This window comes from Corythoichthys intestinalis, chromosome 2 (genome assembly GCF_030265065.1).
Source record: "Corythoichthys intestinalis isolate RoL2023-P3 chromosome 2, ASM3026506v1, whole genome shotgun sequence".
In the NCBI taxonomy this organism is placed as follows: domain Eukaryota; kingdom Metazoa; phylum Chordata; class Actinopteri; order Syngnathiformes; family Syngnathidae; genus Corythoichthys; species Corythoichthys intestinalis.
The window spans coordinates 40072712-40087132 of record NC_080396.1 but is presented as its reverse complement, the minus strand read 5'-3'; the positions used below and the strand labels follow the sequence as shown (position 1 = coordinate 40087132).

At 38.9% G+C, this 14421-nt stretch overlaps 1 protein-coding gene across 4 annotated transcripts in view; it reads right to left on the bottom strand.

Annotated features, from left to right (window-relative positions):
* Positions 1–14017, bottom strand: part of clstn1 (calsyntenin 1) — a 55281-nt gene extending 41264 nt beyond the window's left edge. For 2 of the 4 annotated variants that reach the window (XM_057822019.1, XM_057822037.1), the window contains exon 1: positions 13741–14017. In XM_057822019.1, the coding sequence (XP_057678002.1) occupies positions 13741–13822 (82 nt within the window). In that variant the 5' untranslated portion in view covers positions 13823–14017. The remainder of the gene's footprint in view (positions 1–13740) is intronic. The other 2 variants (XM_057822027.1, XM_057822048.1) reach the window with 1 other exon arrangement.
* Between the last annotated feature and the right edge of the window lie 404 nt (positions 14018–14421).

Here is a 14421-nt window from a genome sequence, read left to right as displayed (position 1 = left end):
CGTAAATGAACAATGGTGGACGAAGGCGAAGAAACTACCTTTTCTTTCCACACGTGAAGCGATCAGGTTCAATCAAATGTTGGTTCTGGTGGTATAAAATCATCAAAAGTTGCCATAAAAGCATTAAGATACCTCACCATACTTTTGTAAACACTGCAACGTGACAATGTATTACAGTGCAATCGGAATTATCAGAAATATCAGAATTGGACATCACGCCCTGCAGTGTGAAAGTAGCCTTATATCCCTTTTAGTGTTGTCATGATTGTTGTGTATGTAACAATCTACAAAATCATGGGAGTAGATAAAAGATACTATTTCAAAAACAGATCACCTTTACAGATCATCATAAGGAAACTTATCATATTTTTCAGACTATAAGGCGCACTTAAATAATTTTCAAAAAAAAAATAAATTCATAGTACGCCTTATTTATCAATTATGTTGTGCTAAATGACCTAAGACCTATTTTTTGGGAGCAGAACTGCATTATACTGCCCTAGAAAAGTCCTTATATTCATCATTCATTACACCCGTGAATAAAAAAAAACAAAACGTTATAATACATAAATTAATCAATAAAACAATAATTACAATGTTAAACCTTAAGAAGAAATGACAAATACTGTACAATGATGCACAAATATGCCTTATTATCAGGGCCACCTCATTGATGGTGCGCCTTATAGCCCGAAGAATAAGGTCATCCTAAAAATGGAAGAACTGTCAACAACTGCATGCACAAACTAAAGCCAAGTAGGGAAAGGGATATATCACTGAAAAGCCAAAGAGCAAATGAAAGGTAGTTTACAAAAGAATCAATGACGGAAAGAGAAGTGAAGAGAGATGCAGAGATCATGGGGTGATCATTAGATGGAAGACAATGACCATGCAAAATTTGCAGTGTCACTGCGGTGTCACTGCAGAGCTGCTGTCCTCCACAGGCTCCGGTGAGGACATTGCTCATAACCTCTCTATCTCACGCAAACATATCGAGTAGTTACAAACCATGACTGGAGGAATATGATGGAACGCACATATCGTATATCTCAAAAGTTAACCTTCCAAAGCTGCAACAAAGCACTGCACCTAGTTCCATCAAAATCGGAAGTGATATACTTCAGCGCAGTGTTTATCAAAAGGTTTACCTGGAAAAGTTGGTTTTGTAATGAAAACAGCGCTGAAAATAGGATTGTTTTACAGCAGTAGCTATCTATAGTCGCCAATCAGTAAACATAGTAATCATCAATAATCATTAAAGGCGTTGAGTTTAAATACATAGCTATTTTATAGAGTGGTTGATGACTGGTAATTTTGTTCACATTTACATTGGATGCACAGTGTATTGAAGTTTCAACTGAGGATGGTAGTATAAGGTTCCATTCTTATTTACAACAGAACTACACATCATTGCAACATGTGTGCTAACCAACCACAGAGGCAATTTGTGTGAGCTTGCCTTAATACACATTAAGTATATCTTATCTAAAATATCTTAAAATAGTTTGTACATACTTAAACAAAGCATTTGGGGAAAAAAGGACATTTTTAGGAACATACTGTTGCTTACAACACAATGTCAAATTGGTCACCCACACACAATAGGGAAATGTAGATTAAAAACACAAGGACAATGATTCTTGTTGTTGTTTAACTCTTTGTTAAGTTGGCTGAAAGAGGTTGACCCGATAACCATGATGAAATACTTCCTGAAAGACCATTAGAGCCACAAGACGTGGTGGAGACTCAAATGCAAGTCTCTTTACAACACTTAGCACGTGTAAGGCTACTAAATGACACTCACTAATGCCACAGACTAAACCAAATATATCAGTGCCAGACTGCTGACATGCTGCTGGTAACCCAGGGGAGCCTGACAAATACAGTACTTATGCAGCTGTCCACATGGCAGCATCACGACTACAGTAGATGATCAAGCTGTCATTACCAGATAATGCCTGGCACATTCTGACAGGATGTTGGGTAATGATGGCACATCTAAGAGTCATGGCTGTCTCACATAGTAGGGAGAGGCTCCGCTTCATTGATGGAGCTCAACCACCACGTCACTGTCGTTAATTATTGTGGTATTACGCATTCCTTAAAGAGGTGCACATTTGTGGTTTATTATTTAGATAGCAAACATGGCACTAATCTGGAAGACATATTGCCAACTCTCTATTCTTAACTCTTTATTATTGTTCACAACTACCAGTAGTACCAATGAACATATACCAGTACCCAATACCAATGTTGGGATGCAATAACTGTATTGCATCCAAATGCAATAACAACCAATATCAATGACAAATAACGTGCTCTGTATTGGCAGATGTACACACTGTTGTACATTTTTCAAACAATGATACCTTGAGTTCCAGCTTCGACATTGCCTATTTTTGTAAGTGCTGATGTAGAATGTAACAAGGTGACTTTTCCCACTTATTTAAACGAAATGTTGACAGTCTCGGCAACACAACTTTTTCATAGAAGCAAAAAATGCCCTGGCTATTCATGTTTCATGAAGTGGGTGTGGAGGGTGTACCATCTATTGTGTCCCAAAGCTAGGGAAACGGCATTTACATCAAGTCGGGCTTCCTCCATTTTCCTCATGTGGTTAACTGTTAATCTGCCAAAATACCACTATATCCCTCTCCCAGCCCAAGCCCTGTTGGGAGATATTTTCTGACATCACAGCGACACCACATTTGGAATAGAACATTTTTTTAAATCCTAGGCGCCCGACCAACACAGCAAACACTCTGTGCCGTATTATGCCATGACACCACTCTGCATTCCATGGTCCTACCCCCTCACTACTTACGCAATGAATGGGTTCGTCAACGGCACGCTGAACAGTGTGAAAAGATCTTCATGAGTTGAATTTATGCTGTGAGCCCTCTCAATTTGTGCTCATAGAAATATCTGTACTGTAGGTAAGTTTTCATTTGACTGAAGAAATATTCTTTACCAACTCCCCGAATTTTAATTAAACATGATGTATGAGTAGATATCGAAAAGGAAGGTTAAATTAGACAAACTTTACCAGGCAAACAAAGAAAACACATTGCTTAAATGTTGAAAAATAAACTTTTTGGAAGCGTACAACTGACTATGTAAACGGCCGTCAAGGTTGGCAGTTACAAGTGGCCATCTTGTGGCATCTTAAAGTTGTGCTGAGGTCATCCAAATGAACAGAAACTGCTGCCAAGTAGGTGAAGCTGTGACACATGCAACTATGCATTATTATGTGTCTTCATCTTGTGCTCAAGTGGCTCTCGTAATTCTGCAGTACAGGAATAATTAAGGGACAATCAGCTCACGGTCTGAAACACTGAGCACACTTCTCTATTTGTCCTTCTCTCCTTACAGCCTCCTGAGCTTGTTGATGTGAGCCGCCTCCAAAACAGAGTGGGAACTGTTCAAGGCGGACTTGAACAGCCTGCAACCTCAAGACCTCAGGGAGCTCTGATCTCTACATAGGGGCGCCTCTCAGTTCGTTTGCCAGGCAACAACATTTGTTTGTCCTCCAAGCAATTATGAGTGCCTAACCAAGGGTACACCCACTGCGGCCGTAGAGCTCCTCCGAGGAACGGCTGGGGGGGGGGGGGGGGGGGTATTTGGTGGGGGTTTTGGATATGCGGAACCCTAAATGCAACTCAATCGCAGCTCTGTGCAAACAGCACAAAAGAGCCAGTGAGACTGAAGACATGAGATGTCGGAATGAGTTTGCAGGGCAGGTCGGGGACAGGTAACATGGTACTTTGCTTGTTTAGCCCTGTATGCACAAAGTACAGCAAACTTTTGCCATAGTTGAGTAATTCCAATTAAATACTAAACATTTTTATACATTCACACAGAAGGAACTTACCATTTCTAGAATTATTTATTACAAACAGAAACATTCCCACAATTGACCCAACAAAAAGATTTCAGATGAATGTAAATGCTTCCGCAAGGACCAACACAACACACTTCCGAGTCATCTGGTGCAGTTTTGATATTCACAATTCAATGACCCATTCTTGACGGTTCACCGAGTCCATTGAGCCTGTGAAGGCACCAATGAGAGCAAAGTCACCACTTTTCTCAAGACTTTCAGGAACTCTGGGGTAATTTACCAAAAACGAAGGGCTTCAAAAGTTTGGCCCTTTCTTGGGATTATTTTATGTACACATTCCTGAAGGACTTGAGCCATGGTCTTATGAACAGAGGGCACATTGTGACATGCAACAGAGAATTCCAGACCTACAAGTCCAGTCCTTAAAAAGTGCTTTGTTCCACAGGAAAACCTAAAAGAAAACAGCTTGTAAAAACACAGCTTCTCTGGGAGGCCAAGTAAAGTTAATCGGCAGGGCAATATAGACACATTTGTGTTTACTGTATGTTTTTAAATAACTCTTTTGATGGCATTTTATATAATTATTGCAATATTACATTATTTTTTTATCTATTTTCCTAGAGCTGCTTCTAGATCATTTACAGCTGACTTATCAAGTTTTTTTGTTTTTTTTTTTATCTTTCCTGGGCCATTAGTGACAAAAATGTATTATTTATATTTCTGCCTTTTGGTGACAGACAGGGATGTCCCGATGCTGATTTTTGTTTTTACTTCCAATCTGATTTTTATCAAGATATGTTTGGCCGATACCGATCAGATGCCGATCTGATACCGATATTTTTAGACCGTTAAAAATAACGCAAAAAAATCATACTTTTTGTATTAAACCGAGCTCTGCTGGTACCTCCTCAAGAATATTCCACGATGCTCTGTTACTATCATTAGTTTCTAAAGAGATGTAATCGCAATGATCAGACATATTTGCTTAGTGGTTTGATTTACAGCAGCAGGAAAGCGCGATGGTACTAAAAACGTGACAGCAGGACCAATGGCAAAAAGTTCAGGCAAGTAAACAAAGACAACGACATTATTAGCCATGACCAGAACATGATAGAAGTCAACCTGAGTGTTCTTCTCAGGTGGAACACAGGTTGCCTGGTACACCAGACTCACCGCTGTTCCAGCTATTGAGTCTGGCCACCATTCACGCGGATACAATTTCCAGGGCGGAGCAAGCCACAGCAAACAGACAGCGGAGTGGATCAATCAGCAATGGGCAGACGTGACGTTAGCAAAATGACGAGGGCAGGACGAGGGACTTGCGCGCGGAAGTAAACATACGAAGAGAGCAGAGTTTATTCAACATGGCTAGCGCGAGACGGACTGTTGTCAATGATTCGTGTCCATGTGTTTTTGGTAATTTAAAACAGAATTTACCGCAGATTGGAACATATTCTCGGTTATCCCGTTCGCCATCTGTGTTGTGACTTTCGACGCGCAAGAGTGACGTTGCTCGTGAAGAACACGTCACGCAAATAAACGAATCTGATTTGTCGATTGATTTTGTACCTGCTCGAAAGGCCGTTAATGGGATGGTTCCCAGACTATTTCTCTCAGTGTTTGAAAAATACAGGGAGAATAGTCTGGCAGAGCCAGGCAAGAACACGGGAGCTGGAGCAACACATCTCCGAAGCTAAATCATGCTGATATAACACACAAAGCTAGGCTGATACAACATAAGTCTTCATCCAGATGGTGATTTCACACTACACTATGGTTGATAAGTGCCAGGAAGCCAGCAGATGCAGCTCACAAAAACTGCCCTGGCTTGGATGTAAACGTCAATGAAGACAGTTTTAAATGAAACCCAAAGACAGATAAGGTTATTCTTTGATTTGTCAATAATAAACAGTTTTTAATGAAATTTGATTTTGTGTAATCGAATTGCTGTGTGAAACATAATAAAATACAAAATAAATATTAAAATAATGACTTGAGAAATACTTGTTCAATAATAGTTTGTGCTTGAACAATATTTCATTAAAATAAAACATATTTATCAAAATTGTAGGACGTATTGACACTGTGAAGTATTGGTACTCAGAGCACGTCTAAAAATTATTGTAGGTGCATCCCTAGTAAATTTGTATATTGTAAGGTGATTGTATTAAAAACAATGTCTCAACCTTTCCATTTTCAAAATGCACAGAAAAGGTTTTTCTCTAAGTCAAGTTGCGGAGAAACTCACTCAAATGTATTCAACATTTTACTTGATATCTGTATCAGGAATCAAAAAGAAAATCTTGCTATTTGCAGATTTGTCTCCGACTTCTTTTTCACTGAGGCTGGCAAATAGCCGAAAATCTGACAATCAGCAACCTTTACTTTAAACTAGGGCTGTCAAAATTAACGCGTTAACGGTCAGTAATTAATTTTAAAAAATTAATCACGTTAAAATATTTAATGCAATTAACGCATGCGCGGAACGACTAGGGTTGCAACGGTTCAGTTAGCCCACGGTTCGGTTTGAGCCTCGGTTTTGGGATCACGGTTTCGGTTCGGTTTGCGGTTTGCTTTTTTTTTTCTTTTTTTTTTCTAAACTGCCTTTATTTTGCTTTAAAAAAATGAAATAAACCCTTAAAATGTAAACATTTTCGACTGTTAAAATGCCTCTTAGCTCTTTGGCTAGTAGAGCTGTGAATCTTTGGGCACCTAATGATTCGATTACGATTACGATTCAGTGGCTCCGATTCGATTATAAAACGATTATTGATGCACCCCCCTCCTTTTTTTTCCTTTTTTTAAAAAAAAAATGTTTTGTACATTAGTTCCAAAATTGTTCAAAAATACTCTCAGGCTAAACCAAACTACTATTTCAGTATCAAGGTAACATATAGCAGTAAAAAAATATACAAAAATAACAATAAATAAAAAACTCCAGTCCCCATTCTATATCAGCAGCTTTAAACTACATTCAATTAATTTAATGTTGTGAATCAACCGTTAAAGTTGTTAAAATTGCTCCCGTTATTTGTTAATTTCCCTTTTGTCTACTTTCGACATGTGAAAGTTTTAAAACTATTTTAAAGATACATTCAAGTCAATATTTTACCGATTTAGGAGTATTTTAGATAAAAAGTTAATTAGGTTTGCTTGGAAGTTTCGCTACAACAGCCTTGCAGGGAAGTGTACTGCTTTAAGATGGCGGCCGTTTACTACGCCCGCATCTAGCTTTTTGTAGATATACCGCTAACGCTGCCGAATCTATATAGCATCTAGTCCTATATAAATGATATCTACCGTAACATTATGTGGATGTACTTTGTAGCAGCTTTTCTGCAGCAGTCAGGTATGTTGTTGTGTTTTTTAATCTCGTGGCATGAGTTGAGCTAGAGCCGTGAGTTGAGCATTGGCATTACCCGAGGGGCCAGGTAATGAGAAGCATGATGTTTAGCTACTCTCGCTCCGTTCCTCATTGTCCCCAAGACCGCGCGGCGCACTGAGTGTGTTGTACTTCCGCTTGACTTGGCATATTTCAATAATCGGAATTTGGATGTTTGTGAATCGTTCTCGAATCTTCCACGGCCGAATCGCGAAAAATCTAAGAATCGGAAATTTTGCACACCTCTATTGGCTAGTGTAGTGACTGACTACTGAAATACACACACAGTAGTAAAAAAGTTACTTGGGAAAGTAACTGGTGATACCTTTCATGTTTTTTTTTTTTTTTAATTAAAAAAAAAAACAAATAAACCCAAAAACATAGTATCCTTTGCTATGTTTGGAGGTCATTTAATGTTGTGAATCAACCGTTAAAGTTGATAAAAATTGCTCCCGTTTTTGCATTAGTTCCCTTCTGTCTACTTTTGATATGTCAAAATTTTAAAACGGTTTCATCCTTTAAAGATAGATTCAAGTCAAGATTTTGCCGATTTAAGAGTATTTTAGATAAAAAGTTGCTTCGGTTCGCTCGCAAGGTTTACTACAACAGAGCCTTTCTGAGAAGTTTACTGCTCTAAAATGGCGACTGTTTACTAACGCTACCGAGTCTGTCATTTCGCATGTAGTTCTATATGCATGAGATATCTAGGCGTAGATTGTATGTTGTCGGCTAAGTCAGGTAATATTGGAGCCACCTAGTCTAGCAACGCGTTTGCTACAGCGTCACAACAAACACTCTTCCCTCTCCGAGTCTCTGACTTTTCTCGCGTCATTCAACCAACGCATTGTCTCGTTGCAGAAACGGTGACCAAATCCCAACGGATGAAAAAAAAACCCGTAAAGCACGAAAAATGTGCAGATTTTGAATGTAACGTACGGCGTACACAGTTAAAAATGAGTGCTCACTTGTACAAATTATGACGAGACCGTACAATTTGACAGGTATGAATTATAGTGGACCGTCACAGTTAGGTAGTCACTCTGTAGCACTCTGTAGCACGGGAAGTCCAACTTCCAACTATCGGTGGTCAGGGTGAAACTATGTGCTTTAGCGAAATCATCTTCGATGGCTTTGCGTGCCATTTCATAAATGTTGGGGATTACGTTGTTGGAGAAATATGTCCGCGAGGGAACAATGTAACGCGGGTCAAGCGTTGCAAATAAATTAACGAAGCCCGCTGTGTGTTTTCACTGGTGTCATCTTCGGGGTTGTCCTACCCAGAGAAAGTGATATCTGTGGGTGATGCCGGCTGAGGTGCCGGAGTCATGTTATAAAAGTGTTGCCATTAGCATGGGGAACAAGCGCTGAGCAATGCTTGCAAATTTTTTTTTTCTTCAATATTTTCTCTCCCTTCGCATTGTAGTTCACGGGGAAACCAAAATGTTCCCACACCGCAGATTTGAAAGAAGCTGGTGCTTCCTCAAAATTCGGTCTCTCCACTCCTCCGCTCGCCATAGCTATTTGTTTTCTTTCTTGTTTCACTTTCGCTGCGCTCGTAAGCGAGAGAGGGCGTTACTCGGCTTCTATCACACAGGTGCTTGACAGCGATCCGACATTTACTTGCGGTGCGGGAATTTCTCCACAGCGGTGCTTCACGACACACACACAGGCACACAGAGCTCGATCAATTCATTCCACAAGCGTTCAGAATACATTAATTGCAAAACCGAAAAGGCGCGGTTCATCAAGGCATATTGAACCGTACAGGGCGAACCGTTGCACCGCTAGGAACGACCCACTCAAGCATTGCCACGAACAGACTACAATGGCGCCGTTTGAAGTATATTGAGTGCTAAGGGCAGAGACAAGCAAGTGGAGTTGACGCAGGTGGTACCGGCACCCGCCAAGGGGGGCGCTGGTATTTTCAATGTGACTGGCATTGTCAGATTGAGCAGTGAGGAAGAAAGTGGTCGAGAGAGGGAGCTAGAGAGTAGACAAAGTGCACAGTTAGCGCAGGCTGAAGTGCTGCGTCCCCCACATGCTTTTGTTTTGTTAATAAAAGTACCCACAAAATGTCATCCAACGCCTCTCAGTGGTTGTATGTACGCCGCCGTCTTCCTCATGAGGAAAATCGGACGAACCGAGCCAAACGACGATAACGAGCCAACATGAATCGACAACAACGAGCCAACATGAATCGCCGGTCCATAGCACCGCCATTTACCAAGAAGGGCGAATTGGTAACGCAGGCATTTATTGAAGCCGTGTTATATAATGGAATAAGCAGTGGCATCTCTTCCATAACTGTTATAACTACTGTGGCAAGTGTCATGGGGAGGAATAACTGGAGATGATCTTTTTCTTAACACCATGTGTTGTACTCAACGCAGAGAAGATATACCATTTGCAGCAACCACTGTGACTCATGGTTGCTGAAATTCCCATCATGCATTTGGGCAGTTAAGAACATTTAAGTCGCTACAGTATCATTTAGTGAAAGCTCAACAAAAATAATATTCCTATCTCTAAAAAAGAAAATAATGTTACAAAAAGAAAAGCACTCAATGCAAAGAGATCTGGCATTCCCAATCAAAATAGCTATGCAAAATAATACTCTATTCAAACATTAATTTTAGCTCAACAAATACACTAGATGGCAAAATTTAGTCACAATATACAAACTATCAAAATTACTATAACTTGTACTCACATTTATCTTTTAAGAATTACAAGTCTTTCTATCTGGGGATCCCTTTCACAGAAAGAATGTTAATGTTAATGCCATTTGAGCGCCTTGATAGGTGGAAAAGCGCTATATAAGTATAACACCATTTACCATTTACCATCTTGTTGATTTATTGTTATAATAAACAAATACAGTACTTATGTACAGTATGTTTAAATGTAAATATCATATACGTCTTGTCTTATCTTTCCATTCCAACAATAATTTACAGAAAAATATGGCATATTTTAAAGATGGTTTGAATTGCGATTAATTGCGATTAATTACGATTAATTAATTTTTAAGCTGTGATTAACTCGATTAAATCGATTTAATCGTTTGACAGCCCTACTTTAAACATAAGAAAGGTGGGAGCAGTCATTGTCATGTTGCATCATCAACAAAACTGCGCTCTGACAAAAACAGTGAAAATCTCTAACTAACTGATTGCTCCTTGCCCTTAAAATACTAGCTTATATCAATAATTAACCCATAAACCTAATAAACTATGATCCCAAAACAGTTAGGGGTTTTTTTTATTGCAAAAATAAATTGAAATGCACCGCACTTAGACAACTTCCACTAACAAGCCAGAATACAATTGGATACTCCAGGAGACTTAAAACTTTTCTCTCTCAGTTCAGCAAAATAATTCCCCTTGCTTCATTGACATTGTGTTATCATCTTACGCACTTTTTCAGTTTTTGCAGAATCTTGAAGCATCTTGAGGGGTAGAAAAGCACAAAAACCAAGTATGGGGGAGTTAACCAGAAGTGGGTGGAGTAGCCAAAAATGTTACTCAAGTAAGAGTAGTGTTACTTCAAAATAATATTACTCAAGTAATAGTAAAAGTAGTTGTTTCAAAAATGTACTCAAGTACAAGTAAAAAAGTATTAGATGAAACAAACTACTCAAGTGATTAGTAACATTGGGAGTAACAGCTTATGATGTTTGACTTGTTTTTAAACAATGGTGTTTTGTCACAGCACAATGTTATCTATATGAACTGTTGTTATTATTATACTATACTACTATAATAATACTATAACCTATACAAAACCACATTAAACCAAAGAATTACAAAAAAAAAAAGAAAAAAAAAAAAAACATTGAAAAAATCTACCGAAATGATGCAGCATTCGTCCAAAGGGCATGAGCGCCCTCTAGTGGGGAAAACATATTTCCCATATGAAATTAAAAGGATCATACTACCGGTTTTCCATCATTAATCGGTGCCAAATAAAAACTGAGAGAGGTTATAAGCCGCGCTTTTGAGTCATGTTAACAGCAGCGCTTTATGTTAAATACAGTGGTATCTCGACATACGATCCCTTCAAAAGACGATCTTTTTGACATCCGACGTAAAATTTGAGTCGCCATTTGTTTGTGCATCCGACGACATGCTCAAAATACGACAATTTATTTATTTTAACTGCAATGCAGTTTCTTTGATTTCCTGAGAGATGCACGCACGGCGGATTTTCTTGTGAGAGAAATCAACATGGGTTCCAAGAATGTTATTGCAAGTGGTGAAAAAGAGAAAAAGGTGATGCATACCATTGAAATGAAGATGGAAATGATAGAATGATATGAGCCTGTTATGCGCCTCCGTGAACTGGCTCGACAATACGACCATACACTGTCTATGATCTCTACGGTCCTCTGACCTCCGTTTGCCATAATTTAAGGTGACAATTATTATCATTTTAACATTGCCAAATAAATCGCCAGCCTTGTCATGTTTTTAATCATTTATTTCAGAACTTGTGCAACACAACACGCCTACTGTCCGCCGCAGTTGACGCCAACAAAAAACATTAGAAGTAAAATCTCTACCGCACCGCACTTTAAATGACTTCCACACATAGCAAAGGTTACTAGCTAGTTATCGCAATACCCTTGTGTCTAGTTAAGTGGAGGGTAAAGGGGCTAGGGCCAATTGTCCCCCAAATCCTTTAAACTTCACATTGTGTGACCTGTTTTTTGTTGTTGTTTTTTGTTTTTTTTTGTTTCTTGTTTTTTTTTTGAGAAAAAAAAAAATTATCACTAGTTACTTTGCCAAGTAACTAATTACTCTTACATTCAGGTAACTGAGTTACTAACGCAATTACTTTTTGGGAGAAGTAATTTGTAACTGTAATTAATTACTATTTTAAAGTAAAATTAACAACACTGCATATGCTGTATATAGATATAACTAGATGCAAAATGACAGACACGGCACTAGATGCATTAGTAAACATCTTAAAGCAGTAGACCTTTTATTACGGCTCTTTTGTAGAGAACCTTCCTAACGAACCTAAGTAACTTTTTATCTAAAATACTTCTAAATCGGCAAAATCTTGACTTGAATCTATTTTTAAATGATGAAATAGTTTTAAAACTTTCATTTGTCGAAAGTAGAGAGAAGGGAACTAATGCAATAATGGGAGCAATTTTAACAACTTTTAACAGTTGATTCAGGGTGAAGGGTAAATTAGGGTAAAGAATTGGGCTCGGGCCAATTGTACCAAAAACCTTCACAAAAAAACTTCACATAGTGTGGCCAATGTTTTTTTTTTTTTTTTTGAGAAAAAAAAAAGTAATTATCACCAATTACTTTGCCAAGTAACTAATTACGCTTACATTCAGGTAATTGAGTTACTAACGCAATTACTTTTTGGGAGAAGTAATTTGTAACTATAATTAATTACTTTTTTTTCAGTAAGATTAACAACACTGCTGACTACCTCTGGAGTTAACTGCATACCTAATAACACCTATGAAGGCGGAATATTTCCAGAAATACTGAGGCTCCAATTTTGTGCCCGGGATGTTCATACAGAAAGATTCAAAAAAATAATAATAAAACGAAATGTACTGTACATCACCCATCAAAGAGAAGTTGTGTAAATAAATGCAAATTATGGTGAAAAACTTAAAGCACTAGTGTCCTCTTTGCAGTTTGACATTCTAGTTTTCATAACAAGTTTCAGTCACCACTAGAGAATTCAAAACTCGGTGGCACATGAGCAGGGCAGTGTTCGAACCATAGAACACTCGGGAGGGAGGTGCACGGCCTGCAGCAAATAGACAGATGTGGGAGCACCCAACCCGCTTACCCACCCTGAAATGCTGTTATGTCTCAATTATACGCCACGACAACTAGAACTTGTTTTTGTCTCCGATGGTCCCACTGGTCTTCATAAACCACATGATAAATCTGCATTGCGTAGCCAGCAAGATGCATGCTAATAACAACACTAAATGTCGACGCTTTAATTGAATTCTAAACCAAAAATGAACAAGTAATTCAACATGTTATACGTATTATTCCAGATTTTGTACATGTACTAAAATGAGTGGGAAAATATACCAAGATTTTAAAAGGGGACGAGCTCATTATTTATTTATAAGCTGCTAAAAGACGACACGGTGCAGTCGATCGCTAAAAATAGACGAATATCATATGATAGAAAATTATATTTCGATTGTGCATAATTAGTATATAAAGACAACATATTCAGATTTGAAAACGCAATATCAGAGAGAGTACGTGGCTTTTGTGTGGGAATAAATGCCGTGATCGTCATCGCTGCTTGCACTTGCTGCGACTCGGGTAGCTCGACCAGCCCAGAAGGGAACAGAGCAGGTTCCTCCTCTGCACGCATCCCTCCTTGCTCTAACCTTCACGGACTAAAGAACGAGCCAGGAGACTATAAGGAACCGTCATTCATCACTACAGTCATAAAATCCTTTCCGACGTGTTCACAAACAGCAAACATTGTGGCATATAAATCCCGGCTTAGTTACCTTTAGCCGCATCCAGCGCGCACGCCAGCGCCAGGACCACTCCGACGGCGGATGCAAAGAGTTTATTCCTTCGGAACCGCATCGCGACTTCGGGTTCAGCCGCGACTAACTTAAGCACACACGCTCTTCTACTTCTTCTTCGCAGTGTTCTTCTATGGTCAATAGAGCGGGAGGCTTATCTAATGAGAAAAAGATGAATGCAGTGGATGAATGCGCGGTGTCCACGGCAGCTCTAAAATGGCCGTCTCGTCTGCAATCCCTTCATTCGCCGCTTCTCTCACAGGTTTGCACATTGAGGCGTTCAAAGACAGTGGGAAACTATGGTAAATCAGCCTTTGACTTTTCGGGCAGGGTAAACCAAGCACTTCTAACTGCATAACTAGTTATTGCATTCTTTGTTTCTTGGATATCGATACCTTTTAGTTTGTGCTAATCCCTAATATATATAAAATAAAAGTGCAGGTGTGTTCGTAATTTTTTTGGGGGGGGGAATGATTTCAGTAAAAGATATAATATTAGTACATTATTACTATGCTGACGTGCAGACTATGGCCTAATATTGACAATGTTTGGAGGCATCAATGAATTGTGGCATACACAATACGCCAGAGACGTCAAAATATGTATATAATTGAAAACTTATTTGCATAGAAACTGTCATATACGTGCAAGAAAGCAAAA